General features: G+C 45.2%; 1 protein-coding gene across 2 annotated transcripts; it reads right to left on the bottom strand.

Annotated features, from left to right (window-relative positions):
• Positions 1–13,536: 13,536 nt before the first annotated feature.
• On the bottom strand, positions 13,537–17,480 carry PNMA8A (PNMA family member 8A). Of its 2 annotated transcripts, XM_087421482.1 has the most exons (3): positions 17,277–17,480; positions 15,757–17,134; positions 13,537–15,293 (listed from the first exon to the last, which is right to left on the bottom strand). In XM_087421482.1, the coding sequence occupies exons 2-3, from the start codon at positions 17,042–17,044 to the stop codon at positions 15,277–15,279; spliced, it is 1,305 nt and encodes a 434-aa protein (XP_087277608.1). In that variant the 5' UTR covers positions 17,045–17,134; positions 17,277–17,480; the 3' UTR covers positions 13,537–15,276. The 2 variants fall into 2 exon arrangements, with proteins under 2 accessions (XP_087277608.1, XP_087277607.1); XM_087421481.1 differs by having other exon boundaries at positions 13,537–17,134; positions 17,277–17,479.
• Positions 17,481–19,683: the final 2,203 nt, after the last annotated feature.

Below are 19,683 nucleotides of genomic sequence, written 5' to 3'. Positions count from 1 at the left end.
TTGCCAATCAGATACCTGGAACATAGTATCTCTTGGTTGTTTTCTAGAATCTCAGCTCTATCCCATTGATCTCTACGTCCATCCTTATCTGGTGACTGGTTTTGCTGTGCATTTCTTTAATTAAGTGTGAGGTTTAGCATCTTTTTCTGTGTTGACTGGCTGTTGATAATAGTTTTTCTGTAAACATCCTATTCATGTCTCTGACCATTTTTCTCAGGAGTTGTTCCTCTTTTTCTTGATCACTTATATGAGCTTTTTGTAAAGGGAGGTAAGAAGCCTTTGTCTTTTTCCCCAGCTTGTCACTATCTTTTGACCTCACGTGATTTTTTTTTCTCGTATCAAAAATTTAACTTTTCTGTGGTCACAGCAGCTAAGAAGCCGGTTTCCTTTGATGGTTTTGGGTTACATGAGACTGGACCCCTGCCCTGGGTCCCAGCTTTGGCCTAAATTTATAGGAGGGTGACCAGATCTTTCCACTCTGAAAGTCCACTCAAGCTTTGAAAAGCTTCCTTTCCTCCAAGATGCTCAATTATCCACCCATCTTTCCCTCTGCAGCTCCTCATTTCATTGTATAAATTTTTGATTGTCTGGAATTGATTTTGACGCAAGGATGGCTTCTGTTTCCCCAAATAGGTATCTTGTTGTCCCAACATCATTTTCTGAATAATTCATCTTTCCCATGCACCTATATCGTAAACTGTATTTGTATATTTATGTAGCTCTGTTTCCAGACTTGATAGTCTCCCACGCTTCAGTCTGTACTGTACTGTTTTAATTATTGTAGTTTCATCGTACATTTTAATATTTATCAGAGCCTATCCCCTTTCATTATTGACCTATCTCTCTGCTTCCTGGTTGTTTATTTAAGATTTTTTCCTCTCTATTCTCACCTGTTGACAGTTTTTAAGACAGCTCACCTTGCACTCATAATAAAGGCTTTAGTTAAGCACATGCAGAGTCTTGAAAAAACAGTGGCAGGAAATTTTTGCTCCATAGTTTTGATCTTGAACATTCTAATTGCTCACATTTTTTGTGTAAGTGTGAAAGTCACAAGAGAAACATTGGAATTCGCCTCAAGCATGAAAGTGGACTGTAATCATTGACATTCACAGTTGTTCCAGAACATTCCCCCCAAGGCTGGAGCCCCATGGCCCTGCTTTAACTTGAGTGTGTCCAGACTTGTACACCCTGCAAGTCTTCTTGTTTTTCCAGTTTTGAAAGAATGGATGAGCCCAGGCTGGAATTTTTTAAATTGACCCTTGGGATGCTAAAAACTCTCCTAACCAAAAACACGTTGATTAAAAAACTCAAATACACATCTAAAGATGACAAGAAAAGCTTTCTTTCAAGATCAGCGGCAGAGCTAATTTAGCTGGCAGGGGAGGTAAAGTGGTTTCCACATCTAACACACGTCTTTGGCTTGGTGGCTTTTTTAATGCAAGGGAAGGTGTAAAGAAGAACCCCTACTTTACCCGCGCCCCCAGAAAATGTCCGTTAAGCAGTCGCTCCCCATCCTCCCTCCATGCAGCCCCTGGCAGCCACTCATCTACTGTCTATCTCTACAGATTTCCCTATTCTGGGCATTTCATATAAATAGAATCATACAATATGTTGCCTTTTGTGCCTGGCTTAATGCTTTTGAGGTTCAGCCACGTCGTAGCATGTATCAGTACTTCATTCCTTTTTATGGCTGAATATTTACGACTCAAAGAATAAAAATAGTATGAGTCCATAGTTAGAAACTGACAAAGTACAGGAAACCAAAATAAACCCTGAAGCTCCCCCCCCAACCTTGCACTCCCTCCACCTGCCTTCCACCCTACCCACCCTACCCAAGGGCAGTCACTGTAAAAAAAATACCTGTACCTTCCTGAAACAAATATATCTGCATGCATTTATTAACAGATATCAATGTATTATTATTCCTTTTTAAAATAGTCAACAAAAGGGATCACATCTTTTTTTTGCAATATGGTTTGTTCACCGAAATGTATGGCTTGGCCAGAACTTACCTCTGCAAGTCCGGCGGGGATGGGGGCTAGGGTGGGGGATGGGCAGGGCGCTGAATAGAGGTTGGTGGTAGGAGTGTTAGGAGTGTTCTGGTTTTTCATCCGGAGGCCGGTTGCACAGGTGTGTTTGGTTTGTGAAAATGCATCCAGCTGAACACTTAGGATACACTTACTTTTCAATAAAAGGTTTTCAAAATATGGCCTGGAAATCAGCACTCAGAGATCCGTTTCATTCTGATGACTGCATGGTATTTCTTTCTAAGGTGTCTCATAAATCAGTTAACCAGACGGTTTCCAGTTTCCTCCTCTGTTTCACAAAAATGCTCTAACGAGCATCCCTGGCACGTCTCAGCACATTTTGACGGGTATATTTTAAACCTTGATCGCTAGAACCACGTCGCCCTCCAAAGGATGTACCAATTTTTACACCTGCTAAGAATAGCCGGGTGTCCCAAACCCCCACCAGCTCTGGGCGTCCCTGGATGTTTCCATTTTTGCCAAGTTGATATGTGAATGATGAGATCGCATGGCTGTTTGGCTTTGCCCTTGTTTTAATCATGAGAGAGCTGGAGAAGGAGTGTGGCATCCTGGTTAAGAGCCTGGCTTGCAGGCCGGGGTCCAAATCTCGCCTCTACCGTTTTCCAACAGCTTGACCTTGGACTGGTTACTGACTTCTTAGGGCTATGAGTTTACAGATGAGTTTCTTCGTTTATAAAAATAGGGAGCATAATAGCACCTCCCTCTCCATTTTATTTTAGGCTTAAATAAGTAAATATTAGGAAAATGCTTAGAAGAGTGCTTAGCTCATCGTATTATAGAAACGTTTGATAAATTAAACAAGTAAACCCTTTGTCGATTATTTGTTCTTTTTTTTTTTTTTCTGTGAATTCCCTATTGAGATCCCTGCCAAATTATTCTATGTTTTTTTCTTTGATGTTTACGAGATCTTCGTAAATTGAAGAAATTCATCTCGAGTCATTGTCCGTGTGGTAAATATATTCCCCAGTTTGTAATCTGTCTTTGACTTTGTGGATTTTTTTATTTATGAGGATTTAAATGTTTATAGAATCAGGTTGATTCACCTCTTTCTTTATGATCTCTGGGCTTTGGATTCTTAGAAATGCCTTCTGCTTCTGAAATTATGAGTAAAGTCACTCCTGTTTTTATCTAAACATTTATTGATTTCATTTTTACTTTTACCTCTTCGAATCCATCTGAAAGGTGTTTTGAGGATACAGAGAAAGAGATACAGAAGCCGACTTTGGTCCTTTTTTCCAAATGGCTGGCCAGTTTTCTAAGCACCGGCTATGTTTAGAAAATCCCTTTTCCTCCCTACTAATTTAAAATAAATAGCACCACAGTCAGAGTCTAAATTCTCGGATGTATGAAGTTCTATTTCTGGACTCACTTTTCTGCCCCACTGTCTTGTTGGCCTCTTTCTTCCTCGTGAGCAAACTACAGTGATTTGCAGCTTCAGAACCCACTTCATTTTCTACTAGGGCTAACCCACCCCCGTTAATTTCCGTTTTCCTGAGTGTTCTGGCCATTCTCAGAAGGTAGCAGATTTTAAATGGTTTGCCTTTTCATGTCAGGATGTGGTTGGATTAAACCAATCTAGACACTTGCAAGTCAAGTATGGGGAATTTGGTTCATCTTGACTCATTAACATCCTCCAACAAATGAATACATTCCCCTCACAAAGGTCACAGATTCCAATAGGAAAACCCACTTCAAGAGCTTCTCTGGGGTGGAGAGTTGCTGTACCCTCACCTCGGACCCAGCAGCCTCCCCGATACACCCCGTCTAAGTTCCCTGACCTTGAACTGAATGTGTCAGCCACACACTTGAGACATAAATCACATGCCAGTCGTTTTACGAGAACAGATGCATCTGGCTTGAATTTTAAACACAGACCCATGCTTGGCTACAATGGTCCTAATCCACAGCACACTGATCAGAGGTCGCAGAGCAGGCTGAAGCTGGCTTACCACAAGATCTATAATCGCACCCAAAATGCATTAAACTGGCCCCATCAGTGATGTGGCTTTAGTGTCTATATTACTATAAACATAGTAATAACATTGCTCTGGTTTTGACTGTTAATTATTCAGTGCACAGAATTGTAAAGGAAAATAAAATCGCCCCCTGGTTAGTTTTTTAAAATTATTTTTATTGACGTATAATTACTTGCAGTGAGAAGCACCCATTCTATGATTCAGTGAATTTGTACACATTCATACGCTGGGATTGTTGCTCAACCCCAGACACAGAACGTTCCACCACTCCCCCTCAGAGTCAAACCCATTCCCCAACTGAAACAGGCATGGTTCTGATTTTTTTCACTGTAGATTAGCTTTTCCTGTGCTAAAACTTCTCATAAATGGAATCACACAGTAATGTTATGGATTGACCGTTTGTGTCCCTCCAAAATTCATATGTTGAAATCCTAAGCCCCAATGTGATGGTATTGGGAGGTGTGGCCCTGGGGAGATGATTAGGTCATGAGGGTGGGGCCCTCATGAATGGGGTTAGTGCTCTTATAAAAGAGAGCCTAGCCCTCTTTCTGCTGTGTGAGGATACAAGATGTCAGCCGTGTGCAACCCAGAGAGGGCCCTCCCTGGAACCATGCTGGCACCCTGATCTCAGACTTCCAACCTGCAGAACTGTGAGAAATAAATTCTGTTGTTTATAAGCCTCCAGTCTATGGTACTGTGTTGGAGCAGCCTGAACTGACCAAGTACGTAGGTGTATTTTGTGTCTGGCTTCTTCCTCTTAGCAGAAATCCTTCAAGATTCATCCATATTGTTGTGGGTTTCAATACTTCATTCCCTTGTATTATTGAGTAATATTCCAGTGGATGGATGTACCACTCCCAGGTGTCTACCCAAGGGGAATTAAAACATATGTCCTCACACACACTTGTGCACAAATGTTCATAGCAGTGTTATTCATAACAGCCAAAAAGTGGACACAACCCAGATGTCCATCAACTGATGGATAGATAACTAAAATGTGGTGCAACACTTGGGTTGTTTCCAGACTCAGGCTATTATGAGCAAGATGCTGCTATGAACCTTCAGGTACACATCTTTGGTGGACATATGTTTTCATTTCTCTTGGGTAAATACTTAGGAGGAGTGGGGCCAGCCCAGGGGCGTAGTGGTTGAGTTTGCACACTCCACTTTGGCAGCCTGGGTTCACAGGTTTGGATCCCAGGTGTGGACCTACACCACTCATCAAGCCATGCTGTGGCGGCGACCCACATACAAAATAGAGGAAGATTGGCACAGATGTTAGCTCAGGGTGAATTTTCCTCAGCAGAAAAAAAAAAGGAAATACTTAGGAGAATGTCTGGGTCATATGGCAAGGGTGTGTCTAACTTTTTAAGAAACTTTCAAATAGTTCTCCAAAGTGGTGTAATATCTCTAGTTACTTTAATCAATTAATTACATAATAATTTAATAGTTTAATAATAAATTTATTTATTGTTCATGACTGAAATATTCAAAGAGTATTTATAGACACAATATAAAAATGAGACTCTCCTCATCACTGCTCCTCCCACAGTCCCTCTCCCCAAAGTAACAACAGCGACAGTTTCTTATCACTGTTTATTTGCTTGTTATTTCCAGAGAAATAAATTATTCCTATACCAGCATTTATATACAAATCTTTTTTCATCTTTAGACAAATGTGATCTTAATATGCATTCTTCTGAATGTTTCCTTAAATTAATAGGATAGCTTAGGAATCCTTTCACATCAGCACATGGTATTTCATCATAAGAGTGTCCAATAATTGATTTACTCAGTCCTGAAATCACAGTCATTTAGATTATTTCTAAATTGGACAAATTCACCTTCTGACCAACCATGGATGAGATTGCCCATTTCTCCACAGCCTCACCAGCTGTGGGTTTTTACCCAACTTTGAAATTTCTGATTCGTGAAAAACTATAATTCATTGCTTTTAATTTTAACTCTTGAAATAGGAATGGGGTTGAGCATCATTCTTTTCACACACTCATTAGCCATTTTGATTTCTTTTCTCTAAACTGCCTCCCTTTGTATAATTTTCTGCCAGATTGTCTTTTTCTTATTATTATTTCGTATTAGCTTTTGGTAAATTAAAGAAATTAGCCCATGTCTGCTATAGATGCTGTTCATATTTTTCCCAGTTTGCTTTATCTTTTTTTGCTTTATCTTTTTTTTCCCCAGTTTGGTTTATCTTTTTTTTTTCCCCACTTTCTTTTCAGGGGCTACAAGCACAGACTCCCTACTTCTAAATGAATTAAAATATGTAAAGTATGTTTACACTTTTATGTGTTACATACATTGTTTTGGATTATGGGGTAACCCCTACCCAGTACAATTTTTTCCAGAAATTTCCATATCTCTCAGATTGTAACAATTTTTCAACAGCTCGTTTTGCAAACCCAGGATACACTTAAAGTAAATGGAGCCGGAAGCTTGAAAGTGAAGATGCAGGAAACGTGGTCTCATAACAGAACCACTAAATCTAACAACTCCTGACTTGGGTCATCAAAACTGCAGAAATTGCAGGAGAGGCGCCAAATCTTACACTGAGCACTGAGACGATCCCTAATACCATGTTGTCACACTGAGACCTGCCATGCATTCTCTTGCTATTACATGGCCGTTAGGCCTGGACCAGAGCCAGGGCCAAAGGGATCTGTGAGAGCCGCGCGCCTGAGGTTTAATTGAATGGGACAGATGCTCCGGGTAGACCCAGGACTCCTGGGGCAATTTCACAGCCCTGGACGTGTCCTGCGGTGAGCTGTAGCACAGACCAGCCCAGCTCTCTAATCTTCCCAATGACTCCTTCTGTCACAAAAAGTGCAAATCGATAAGCAGAGACGGATAGGAAAAATTCCTGCATTATCTGCGGGAGAATGACTTAACCCCACCACACTGGCTAATGTTGTTTGGACTGAATAACGAATTTGTTTGGGTGCTTTTAAATGCCTGCAGTGCTGTATTTTTTAAGGTGGGGGGATATAAAAAAGCAAATTAAAAAAATATGTGGCATACTCTCATTACCCAAGCAGCACCACCAAATTGATATTTTGTAAAAGTAACACGTGTTCACGGTGTTCTTTGAAAATGTTAGTTGTAATTGGCAAATATCAATAAAAACTCCAGAAAATTGGCATCAATTTAAGCAAATGAATATGCTCTGTGAAGGTGCCTTTCCCTAACACTTTGCCAGCAGGGAGGGTGCACAGTGTGAAAAGGTTTGCCCATCAGGTGGCAAATGCAATCTCCTTTTGTTTGCGTTGATTGCAGGATGAGGATGGTTGGCTTACTTTTCACGTAATTTATCAGTCATTCATAATAGTTTTCCAGTGAATTTCCTGTTCCCTCACTTTGCCCATTTTCCTGCTAGGTTGTTCATCTTTTGGTTGTTAATTTGAGTTGGCTCTTAATAAAGTTAAAAAATGAGCTCTTTGCTATGATACATATTGGAAATATTTTGCAAGCGTGTCATTTGTCTTTTTCTTTATAGTAACATTTGCCACAGGAGGATTTTTAATTTTTATGTTGATGAATTAATTTTCTTCCTTGGTTTGGCCTCTAGGTTTTATATTCTGCTTAGAAAGGCCTTTTGGGGCCAGCCCGGTGGCGCAAGCAGTTAAGTGCACACGCTCCGCTGTGGCGGCCCGGGGTTCACCGGTTTGGATCCCAGGCGCTCACCGACGCACTGCTTGGCAAGCCATGCTGTGGCGGCGTCCCATATAAAGTGGAGGAAGATGGGCACGGATGTTAGCCCAGGGCCAGTTTTCCTCAGCAAAAAGAGCAGGATTGGCAGATGTTAGCTCAGGGCTAATCTCCTCACAAAAAAAAAAAAAAAAAGGAAAGGCCTTTTGGGGGCTGGCCCCATGGCCTAGTGATTAAGTCCGGGGTGCTGCACATTGGCGGCCCAAGTTCTCAGGTTGGGATCCCTAGCACGGACCTATACCACTTGTCAGCCATGCTGTGGTGGTGACCCACATACAAAATAGAGGAAGACTGGCACAGATGTTAGCTCAGGGCTAATATTCCTCAAGCAAAAAAAGAGGAAGATTGGCACAGATGTTAGCTCAGTGCGAATCTCCATCAGCAAAAAAAAAAAAAAACAGAAAGAGAGGCCTTTCTCACACCAGAATGATGAATGTGGCATGTATATTTTCATGTATATTTTCTTCTACAACTTTTATAATTTTTTATATTTTATTCTTTGCTCTATTTATAATTTATCTTTTATAAGGAAAACTAGCCTCCTTCTCCCTGCTGCCACAACACCATCTGTTCAATCATCTCTCTTTTCCCGCTGATTTGCAAAACCACCAAGCAAAATTTCCCAAATCTGTCTATTTCTGGATCTGCTCTTCTGTTCTACTGCTCTGTTATTGTAGATTCATAACATATTTTTATCATATCTTTTAATAACCCACAAGGCCCATCCTCTTTTCTGGTCTGTTCTAGAATTTTCTTGGCTACTCCAGCATAAGAATGTTAAACCATTTGCCCTACAATCACAGGAAATGCTTAAATTTAACAGATCTTAAGGGTTGGAAAATAGTGGTAGATTATTGTTTCAGTGTTGGATTTTTAACATTATCTAACAACTGCTCACATTCTTTCCCACAAACAAAGGGTATTTGGAGAACATCTCAAATTTACAGTAAGCACAAAAGTCATCTTTAATGCCAGATTATGCCAGCAAAATTTATTCCTGGTTCACTCATAATCATCACAGTGAAAGGGGAGTAGGTGGGCAGCAGATGGGCTGCAGAATTTCTGCCACCGTCCAGCTCCAACGCTTCTACAGTCTTGCAGAAGAGGGCACACTTAGGCTGGGATTTTAAAATCAAGGCCTCACAATGGAAAACAGTATGGCAGTGCCTCAAAAAATTATAAATAGAATTACCGTATGATCCAGCAATTCCACTTTGGGTATTTACCCAAGAGAATTGAAAGCAGGAAACTCAAAGAGATATTTGTACCCCCAAGTTCATAGCAGCACTATTTGCAATAACCAAAAGGTGGAAGCAACCCAAATGCCCATTAATGGATGAATGGATAAACAAAATGTGGTATACACATACAATGGAATATTACTCAGCCTTGAAAAGGAAGGAAATTCTGACACATGCTACAACAGAAATGAACCTTGAGGATATTATCCTAAGGGAAACCAGCCAGTCACAGAAGGACAAATACTGTATGATTCTGCTTATAGGAGGTACTTAGAGTAGTCAGATTTATAGAGACAGAAAGGAGAATGGTGGTTTCCAGGGGCTGGGAGGAGAGGAGAATGAGGAATAACGGTTATTGTTTAGAGTTTTAGTTTTACGAGATGAAGAGTTCTGTGGACGGATGGTGGTGATGGTTGCACAACAATGTGAATGTATTTAATACCACTGAATTGTATACTTAAAAATGGTTAAGATGGTAAGTTTTAAGTTATGTGTATTTTACTGCAATTTTTAAAAAATCAAGGTATCATAAAGCTACTAATTTACTAATTCACACACATTTAACACAATATCAAATATATGTTCACATCTCAAAGCAGAATCTTTATCCCAAGCCTCTAGAAAAATGAGTTATCTTGGCAACCTTAGCCAATGATCTTTAGGTTATAGAAGACAAATATTGAGGAGGAAAAATGATGGCTTATAACCCCACCTCTCAGATAACAGCTCTACTGAAATTTTACAGAAGAAAAAAAGAATTCATGTCCATGGTGAAAAATGAAAAAGATACCAAAAAGGAGCAAACTGAAAAATAAAATAAATTCTTCTCTTGCCCCACCTCCTAGGCCCTGTCCCCAATGCCAACCCCTGTTTACAACATTTCTTTTTTTTCCTTCTAGCTATGGTGCTTGTCATAAAAGATTTTAAAGACTCCACACCCTTACCCATTACTGTAGACTGTGTCTCCCCACCTTGAGGGACTCGGTGATGTTGATACATAATAAGCCCCATTTTACAGATGAAGAAACTGAGGGGAAGGGACTTGCCCAAGGTCACACAATCAGAGAAAGGAGCTGGGATTCAACCTCAGCAGGTTGGCACCACTACCCTAGGCTGTTTCTCCCCTCCAGCCCGTCTTCTGGGGATGCCCTTTAGGATCTCTCCAAGCCTCCACTCCAAGCTGGGGGACTAAAGGTTTGTCCCGAGGCTCTACAGCAGTCATTCGGTAACTGCTTTGTGGTCTCTTCACCCCTTCCTCTTGGAGACCAGCCCCTCCCTTCTTCCACTTAAGTCTGGAGGGGCTGGCTGTCAATCAAGGGGTTTACACCCACTCTGACAGGGACATGTGACCCAGGCTGGCCAATCAGGTCATATGCTCCCCTAGCCACTCTGGTTTGGAGCTAGACATGTGATCCAGACTGGGCCTATCAGAAGTCTTCCCTGGGATATTGACTAGAACCATCAGAAAACACGTCCATTTTTACTAGGAACTCTAAGGATCAAACAGCTTTACTGTGCTGGCAGTGACTTTTGTCACCAGGAGAGGCTGGCCTGAGAATAAAACCAACACAGAGAGAACAGAGCTTAGAGCGGCAGGGGAGCCAGATTCCAGAGGCTTTTCTTTGAGCAGCTGGATGCAAACATCTGGGAAGCCATTACCCCTGACACTTTGCAGCCAGATGATGAAAAATGGAACACTCTCCAAGATATGTTGAGTAAACAAGGTTAAGAAAGATGTGTATTGCATTCTTCCATTTGTGTGAAAAAGGAATTTATCTGAGTGTAAATGTTTTATCTACACAGAGCATCTCTGGAAGGATACAAAAGAAACCACTAAAACTTTGGAGTCTGGGATGGAAAGGTGATTTAGTTTTCACTGTACTCCTTTCCGTAGTTTCATTAATCAGAACTATTTCAGGTATGAAATTAGCTAATTCAGATTGCTGTAAAGAGGTGGATGGGGCAAAAGAAAGAAAAGAAAAAATAAAGTATTTATTGATTCATGTAACAAAAAAGTCCAAGAGTTTTGGCTTTCAGGCATGGCTGGATCCAGGTTCTCATGTAATATAAACAATATTCTCTTTCTCTCTTCTGGCTCTGCTTTCCTCCGTATTGCCTTGGGTTCAGAAAGCCTACCCTCTCTGACCTCATCTCCTGATATTTCTCCTCCCGCTCACTCTGCTCCAGCTACAGTGGCCTCCCACACACCAGAAATACTCCTTCCTCAGGGCCTTTGCATCTCCTGCCATGTGGAGGCAAGATGGCCTCCATCAGCATCAAGCTTACATTCCAGCGTATAGAAGAAAGAGAGCTTTCATTCCCAAGAGTTCCAGAAAAAAATCCTAGAAGTCTCATTGGACAAATGGCTGTGGTTTGGCAGATGGGATGCTCTGATTGGCTGGCCTGACCGCGTGACACCCCTGGACCTTACTGGGGTGATGGTGTCAGATGGAAGGTCTGAGGGAGGGAGGTGCTGGTCTCCAGAGGGAAATGGGTGAAATTACCGGAAGAAAAGGGAAGGGATGTGGGGAGAGCAGAACCAAGAGGCTTCTTCTTCATTGCTGTTTAATTTTTTTAACATACACGTGTATTACTTTTTTACTTTAAAGAGTAGTGAACTCAAAAAATAATTAAATATACATACAACACGCATGAATCTTAAAAACGTTATGCGGGGGGAAAGAAACCAGACACAAGAAACTATACACTGTATGACTCCCTATATATGAAGTCCCAGAACAGGCAAAAATAAGCTTTGGTGGAAAAAGTCATTACAGTGGTTACCTCTGAGAGGTGGGGACAGGGACTGACTGGGAAGGGGCATGAAGGAACTTTCTGGAATAATGGTATTGTTCTCTATCTTGTTAAGGATGTGGGTAATACAGGTGCTATGTCAAAACTCATCAAACAATTCACTTAAAGATTTGTGCATTTTATAGCATATAAAATTTTTATTTTTTTATGAAACAAAGGTGGATAAATAAATCAACAAACCCTCGTCTTTATTCTAGACCTATATGTCACCCAGCAACCATAATGGGCAGTTTTTTCTAGAGGTTCCGAGGGCCCCCTGGTGTAGCCACCATCACCTCCGGCCTGGACTATGACAGGCACCTCCTCTCTGGGCTCCCAACTCTGCCCTCACCCCCACATCCTCCTCCCCACCAGCAGCCAGAAGGAGCCTCTGAAAACCTAAGTGGCTCAGGACTCTCTGCTCAGAACCCTCCCACGGCTCCCAGCTCACTCAGATTCAAGCCCAAAGCCATCCTTTCTGAAGCCCACGAGGCCCTGCACAATCAGCCTCCAAAATCGCCCTGACCTCATCTCTCCACCTCCTCCTCACTGCCCTCTGCTCCAGCCACACCAGCCTCCTCACTCTTTCCCAAACAGACCAGGCATCCTCCTGCCGCCCTTCATGCTGACTGTTCCCTCTGCCTGGGATGCTGTGCCACCAGCCAGCTGCTTGTCTCACTCCCTTACCTCCTCCAAGTCTGTTCAAATGTCACCTCCTCCCAGAGGCCCTCCCTGACCACTCTATAAAATAGCCAGCTCTGTCTCTCACAGACACACCCACACTCACCTTGCCCCTCTCCTCCTTTGTATTCCATCACAGTCCTCATCACTGCTTACATATGAGCCTTTCAGACTCTCCTGAGGGATCAGGTGTAACCAGAGGGAGTGACTACAACCTGAGAGGTACTTAAAGATCTTGGCCAAATCCAGCTTTTCCCCCAGAAGGGGCCGGGGGGGAGTACCCGTTAAGTAAGCCTTTACCTGGTCCTTACATGCGGTACCCCAGGACTCAATGAGCAAACCCTGTCCTCAAACTCCAGCTTCCCTTTTGGTCTCTTGTGCATCTTCCCGCCCTGACAATCTCCTTTCACTTTTCAATCAACCCCAGTCTTGGCCCTTAAGGATCCTTCCCTTTCCTCAAGTGTGCATTATTCCCTCTAGAGCTCTCCAACCTATGGGCGCATCAGAATTCTCAGGAGAAATTGTTCAAGATACAGATTCCCAGTACAGATACAACCCCCAAGGGATCCTGACTCAGCAGGTGGTGCCTGAAAATGGCATTTTCAACAAAGTCCCCAGGGGACCCAATGAAGTGGCCACGCTGGTTCAGGAGCTCCCAGCAGGAGAGGAGGTTGGGCAGGAGAAAACTAAGTTTTTAGCTAAAAGACCTCAGCTTCTGTCTGAGGGGAGGGAAGGAAAGGGTTTTCATCTTCCAGCTGCTTTTAAAAATAAACTAGCCTTTTCAGACAATTCACATCACCAGTTACCTGTTCTAGAAACTTCTAGAAATCCCAATATCTATGGGAGAGGCTTTCACATTGGTGGAAGGGCATACGGCAAAGAGGAAAGACATCTCCGTGGCTGCTTCTCTCAGGGAAAACTGACAATCCTCCAAGCTTGAACCCAGATCTGACAACAGCCCACACGAGGTTGGGGGTCTAGGACAATGTGTATTGTTCAGCAGGGGAATGCTTTTCTCAAATTAAATAGTCCACGCCATCTCCATCTAAAATAAAGAGACTCAAGAGATACTTAATCTGCTGAACTTTATTTTATAACATACACATTTACATTTACGAATCGTGGTGTCAATTTGTTAACACAATGAAGCCCTTATGGACCTGATTTTGCAATTAGGTGCTGAGAGTTGCAGACTTTCGTCATCTTGAGAGTCCAATTCATTCCTGTTTTGTTTTGCACAAACCCAAGGAAAACCATGATGCACAGATGAACAGCTGCACATAGAGACCATTTTCTTTTTTTCTGCATCTTCAGTTGGACACACCCAGGCTCTTGAAACGAATTGTCACAAGAAATGTGTTTTCAAAGTTGAATCACTAACAACATCTAACAACTGTTCACATTCTTTACCACAAAAACTGAAGTCAGAAGAGAGATTCTAGAACATAAAGGGCCACAACTCTCTAGGATAGAATCTTATTACTGGGCGCCATGTTAATACATTTATTTGCTATCACACAACTGAAAATCACAATATAACAAGAGCATGTGAATTACAAAGGGAACTGCTTTCGGAGTGTTAGTTACAGGGTATGCAGGGACTGAAATTCTCCCACTTTTAACCTTTCTCATCAGTCACATTTACAAGAAATTCATTATGTGCAAACAGATGACAGAAACAATTAATTCGAGACGTGTACAAAAACAAGTTAACTTATGAACACAAGGTAATATTTTGAGAGTTTCCTATGCAACTGGTTTGGCTTACATATCTGAATAGTCATTTTTCAGGTTTTTTTTTTTAAATACGCGAAAAAATAGATTCCAATTACACATCTGAGCACACCTTGGGCCTCCCCAGGATAGTCCGGAAACCACTGATTTGGGGTATCCTACCCCTCCCCCTGCACACACACACACACACACACACAGGAGACGTGATTTTCTGGTCTATTCAGAGGACAGAAATTACCAGCTAATCGTTTTAGAAGTTTTTCCCTCTCTTATTATGTGAGAAGTGTCTTCAGCCTCCAAGATGTTGAGAGCATAGTGCCACAGGATGGAATTAGAGCTGGGAAGCCAGGAATGCCCGAGTCCTGCCCTACCGATCACCCCTCTTCCCTGCAGGCTTCCTGCGAGGGTTTTACCCCAAATGGGAATTCAAGGACCATTTTTATCAACAAAACCTAAAACTCAAGTATGTTAAGGCCTAAGCGTACATTCTTTTTCCCCAAAACTAACTCTTGGACCTTCCTACCCTCTGGTTAGATAACTGGAGGAGGGAAACTGAAGACCAGAAGGAGCAAGGAAGCCAGGTCCACGTTGATGCTCTTGGCTTAACTTCTCTGTGGTCAAAACGCAGAGAAGGCGGAAGGGAGAAAACCGCCCCCCCAGCTCTTTAAGATGCCAGGCCCTGCAGAGGTCAGCTGACCATCCAGAAGAGGAAGCAGGGAATGGGGGAGAAAGGCCGAACACGGATAAGCCTAAGAGCAACCCTGCCCGTGGATAAAGATGAACATTCTAGAACTTTCCCAACCTGCTTAGCGACTTTCAAACCTCTGCAGGTGAGTCTAGGAGGCGGCGGAAAAAGCCAGCCCGGCCGAGAAAAAAGCACAAAGATACGCCCTTTTCCCTTAATTCTTCCACCTAAGATCTGGTGTATCATTTACCTCTGAGAGCCAGATCTCTCCAAACTGGGTCCTTAAAAGAGTCAAGAGCCTTGGTTCACTCAATGACAAGAGAGGACTTTGTTCCCAACTTGGAATTTCCTCCTTGTTCTTCTTCCAACTCCTCAGGTATAGGTGGTCCCCCCAGTCAAAGCTTTCTGGGTGCTGTGGATAAATTAGAACAGCTCAAGAGGGGAAGCAAGGAAAGGTGTCACTTGGAAATTTTTTTTACTTCCTTGGACTTTATAAGTCCTTGAACATTTCTATCCCCCGACCAGGCCTCCAGAAAACTCCACACCCTCAAAGCCACCTACTCTGATAAACAATATAACCCCAAACCATTCAACCCCCCAACCATTCATCAACATAACATAGGTTGGTGCATTTGCTTTGCCAATTGCCCCCACAGGTGTCCCCAATGTCGGCCTTCAGGGGCTCCTAGGAGCGAGGTCAGGGCTCTCGCTCTCTACAACCTCAACTGATGTGCCATCTGCTTCCTCCACTGCACTGGGGTCTTCCTCATTGACCACCTGACCCTCCACTTCCTTGGGCTCCACCTGCCACTTCTGCTCGTTCCCCCTCATGCACCTGTTGACACAACCCAAACGGCTTCTGTTGTCATTCTCACCACTGGAGGCATGAGGAAAGCCTTCTGGCTTGGCCTTCAGACCCTGTGACGTTGAGGCTGGCGACCTGGCAGGCTGTGGGTCTCGCGGGGCCTTCTGAGCTGGTGCATCCCTTCTCAAGCCCGGCCCTTTCTTTGTAATCCCTGGCTTCTTCTCGGTGTCTTCTGAATCGACAAGGACATAAGACGCACGGCCCAAGCTCACCTTCTTTTTCTTCTTCACGGGGGCAGGGCTCTTCGCCGAGGCCCAGCCCACCGCCTTCTTCTTTGGTGGGCCCTCCGGACCACCATGTTGCTCTGACTCAGAGTCAACTCCAGGGCTCGCAGCTTCTGACCAGGCATCCCGAGGTGGGTTGCTGGGAGCCTTCGAGGCACACTTCACCACTGGCTTCCTCAAAGCCGACTCCTCCTGCTTCACACAGGGCTTTCTGCTGCTCCTGATATCTTCTGAGATCTCCATATTTTCAGCACCAACAGCCTTAGGATCCCCCGAGAAGGCCGAGCTGTTGCAGCGATTGCCTTTGGGTTTCTTGCAGGGCCCTGGTTCCTGCTTGGGGGAGTTTTTTTGCTGCTTTCTCCTGGAGCGAGTCTTAGCTCCAGCCTTGCAAACCAAAGGTTTGGGAGAGTCACCCTCATCTTCCACGTCTTTCCAGCTGTCCCCGTTCTCCATCTTCAAGGCAGAGCCCACCTCAGCAGCCCGCCTTGCTTCCTTGTTGACTTTCCTCCTTGCTGCTGAAGCCAAGGCTGCTACCACCTTGGCCTCAGCGGCCTCCTGAGCCCTAGCTTCCTCCCGCCTGCGGATCTCAGCATCCATGTAGAAGACGACTTGCACTACGGCCCCCAGGAGCACCCCCAAAGCTTGCGCCCACCTCTCCGGGGGCTGATTCCGGTTCTGGGGCGCTGGGGGGTGGCTGAGTTGGAGCAGGCGCACCACATCCTCCCAGGTGCGCCCCTCGGCATCCAGGAATTCATTCAGATTTTTTAAAAACTCAGCATCCTGGGTGGGATCTCTGCAGACCACCCTCCAGACGCCCCCCCTTCCTGGGAATTCCCGGGGGATGGCCCTCAGATTCACACCCTCGCTGACCTCAATGAGCACAGCTTTGGCATTCTCCTCCCTCAAAAAGATCTTGTTGAGCACGAGGTATGGGCCCAGCGGGGAGAGGACCCGATTCAAGGTCTCCTCGATCTCCGCCTGGCCGCAGTCCTCCGGGATGCCGGTGACCAACAGGGACCTGTGGACGTCCACCTCCATCCCCCGGCACCAGTCTTCCAGAAGGTTCATGGCCATGCCTGCGGACACCGGGTGGCTGTAATATCCCACGTGTAGTAAGGAGTCTGTGCGGTGGACCCGGGCTGCATCGGTCCCCGGATATTAACCCTGCAAGGGGACAGCAGAAGGAGGTCAGAGTCCCGGGAAGGTGGCCAGACTCAGGGCCCTGTGCGGCGCCCGCCGCGGCTGGGCTGCACGAGGCCTCGCGCACTCCCTACCCCTCCTCCCCACCGCGGGCCCCGGCGCTCACACGTGTCCTGGAACCGGCGACAACCGCGCTCGGCCCCGCCCCGGGCCTGGCTCTCGGCCGCCCAGCAGGGATCCGGCAGCCCCGCCTCCGACCGCCCGGGCGGGCCACGGAGAGGCCGCGGGGACGCAGCCGCCCGCCAGGCGCCAGCTCGGGCCACCGGGGCGCGGCTGCCCGGCCGGAGGAGGGTGCGGGTGGGGCGGGGGGTGGGGGTGGGGCGGCCGCCCCCGCTCCGCCCGCGCCGGCGTCGCCTCGATCCTGGCAGCTGCGCGGAGCCGAGGGGGGCGGTGCAGCGCGCGCGTGCGCACTTGTTCGCGCGCCGCCGGGCCGCGCAGCGCGCGCGTCTCCATGGCAACCGCCCGGGGCGCGCTGGCGCGCGGGCTCTGCAGTTGGGCCTGGGGAGCCGGGTATTCAGCTGTGTCCGTGCAGGGGGTCTGCATGTTCTCCCATTGCCACTCCAGACCCGCTCTTTCCACCCTTCTCTACCCAACGTGGGCCTCGGGGACGGGGGTGGGGTGTCCTGACTCCCATGGTTGCATGAGTCCTCCTATTCTCTGCCTTTCTGTTGGGTTCAGCCAACCGGACTCCCGGGAGACCTCAGAAATCAGCTGGCGAGAGGAAAGAGCAGCTTTAAGCCCCCTGAGTTCTTCTAACAAAGCCATAGCTTCTGTGGGGAGCCCTCTCCTTCAGCTATAGTTTCTGGGTTCCAGAAATTTCCAGAAGCTTCTAGAAACTCCCCCTCTCCCTTTTTCTGCCACCCCCTCCCTGGCGTTCAAGCCTGGGGACACTGCCTCATCTTTTCTTGCTGGTTTCCTCAATTTGCTGCCTACAGGCAACGCCTTTGTTAATAGCTAATGAAAGGCTCCTCAGTGACTCAGTTTGAGTTGCCATCTATTTCCTGTCAGGCCCTCACTGGTACACCTAGCAACGTCCTGTCCTAACTGTGCAGTCTTTTTTTTTTTTTTTAATTTTGTTTATTTATTTTTTCCCCCAAAGCCCCAGTAGATAGTTGTATGTCATAGTTGCACAGCCTTCTAGTTGCTGTATGTGGGATGCGGCCTCAGCATGGCCGGAGAAGCAGTGCGTCGGTGCGCGCCTGGGATCCGAACCCGGGCCGCCAGCAGCGGAGCGCATGCACTTAACCACCAAGCCGCGGGGCCAGCCCTAACTGTGCAGTCTTAGACAAGTAATTTTAGCTCTCTGAGCAACTTCCTGTTCTCCACAATAGGAATACTGATGAAAACCTTCCTGATCTTGAAATCTTGAAGATTCAGGGAGATCTCGTATGGAAGATGCACGGATGTACAATTTTGGCCTGGGTATCCGACCACAATCTGTTATTTGGATTTCATTTTGGAATTGGCCTTTGCAAAACCAAATAGCTGATTGCCTATTTCCCTGTCGTTTCTGGCGTCTCTGAACTTGGGAGTGATCAATATTTGTTGATTGCCCAATCAACAAATATTGATTGCCCAAGTTCCCATCGTATTTCAGACGTCATTCAAATTGTCGTCTGAATATTCACATTCCGATAAACACTTGAGCTATAACTAGAGTTTAAAAATACAATGTGTTTTACACGTTGAAATTCCGTGAATCAGCTGAAGAATGAAAATATATATTATGCAGTGGTTTTTAAACATGGCCATAAATTCTTTGACACTCATATTGAGAAGTATGGACCTACTACGTGCCCTCCTCTTGAATCCGAGAAGACTTGTAACTGCTTTGACCAATAAAAAGTGTCGTACAAGGGAAATGATTGAACCAAGGGAGCATCGTGGAAGGGAAGCTGGGTGACTTCTCAGGCTAGGCTATAAAAACCCATGCAACTTCTTCCTTTTCATGGGACACTTCCATTCTTGGATCCCTGAGCTTCCAAATAAGAGCTATCCTCCAGCTGCCACGCTGTGAGGAAGCCCAAGCCATGTGCAGAAGCCACGTGTGCGCACTCCCGTCAACAGTCCCCAGCTGAGCCCAGCCTTCAAATGACCTCAGCCCAGGCACCAGACATATGAGTAAAGAAACTTCTAGATGATTCTAGCCTTCAACCACTTGAGTCACTCCCCAACCATTTATTTCATCCCAGTGGAGGCCCAGACTTGGTGTAGCAGAAACAAACCATCCCTCCTTTACCCTGTGTGAATTCCTGACCTGTAGAATCTATGAGTATCACAAAACAGCTGTTGTCCTATGCCACTACATTTTGGATGGCTTATTATTCAGCAACGGATAACGGGAAGCTATTGCAAAAGCAGAATGCAGCAAGAATTGGTGATGATTGACAAAGCGTGACCACAACAGAAAACGGAGAGCATCAATCGTAAGTCAGCCCCTGAAAAGATTCCCAAAAGCAGCTTTTTCTAGCAGTGCTCAAAGTTTCATTTTGTGGGATCATTTCAATGAAATA

This window comes from Ceratotherium simum, chromosome 33, assembly GCF_057802395.1.
Source record: "Ceratotherium simum simum isolate JZ-2026a chromosome 33, ASM5780239v1, whole genome shotgun sequence".
NCBI lineage: Eukaryota > Metazoa > Chordata > Mammalia > Perissodactyla > Rhinocerotidae > Ceratotherium > Ceratotherium simum.
The sequence above is the reverse complement of the archived record's forward strand: the minus strand, read 5'-3'. Positions and strand labels throughout refer to the sequence as shown.

Excerpts from the sequence above, each read along its gene's own strand:
- PNMA8A (XM_087421481.1), bottom strand. The coding sequence starts at position 17,044 with ATGGCCATGAACCTTCTGGAAGACTGGTGCCGGGGGATGGAGGTGGAC.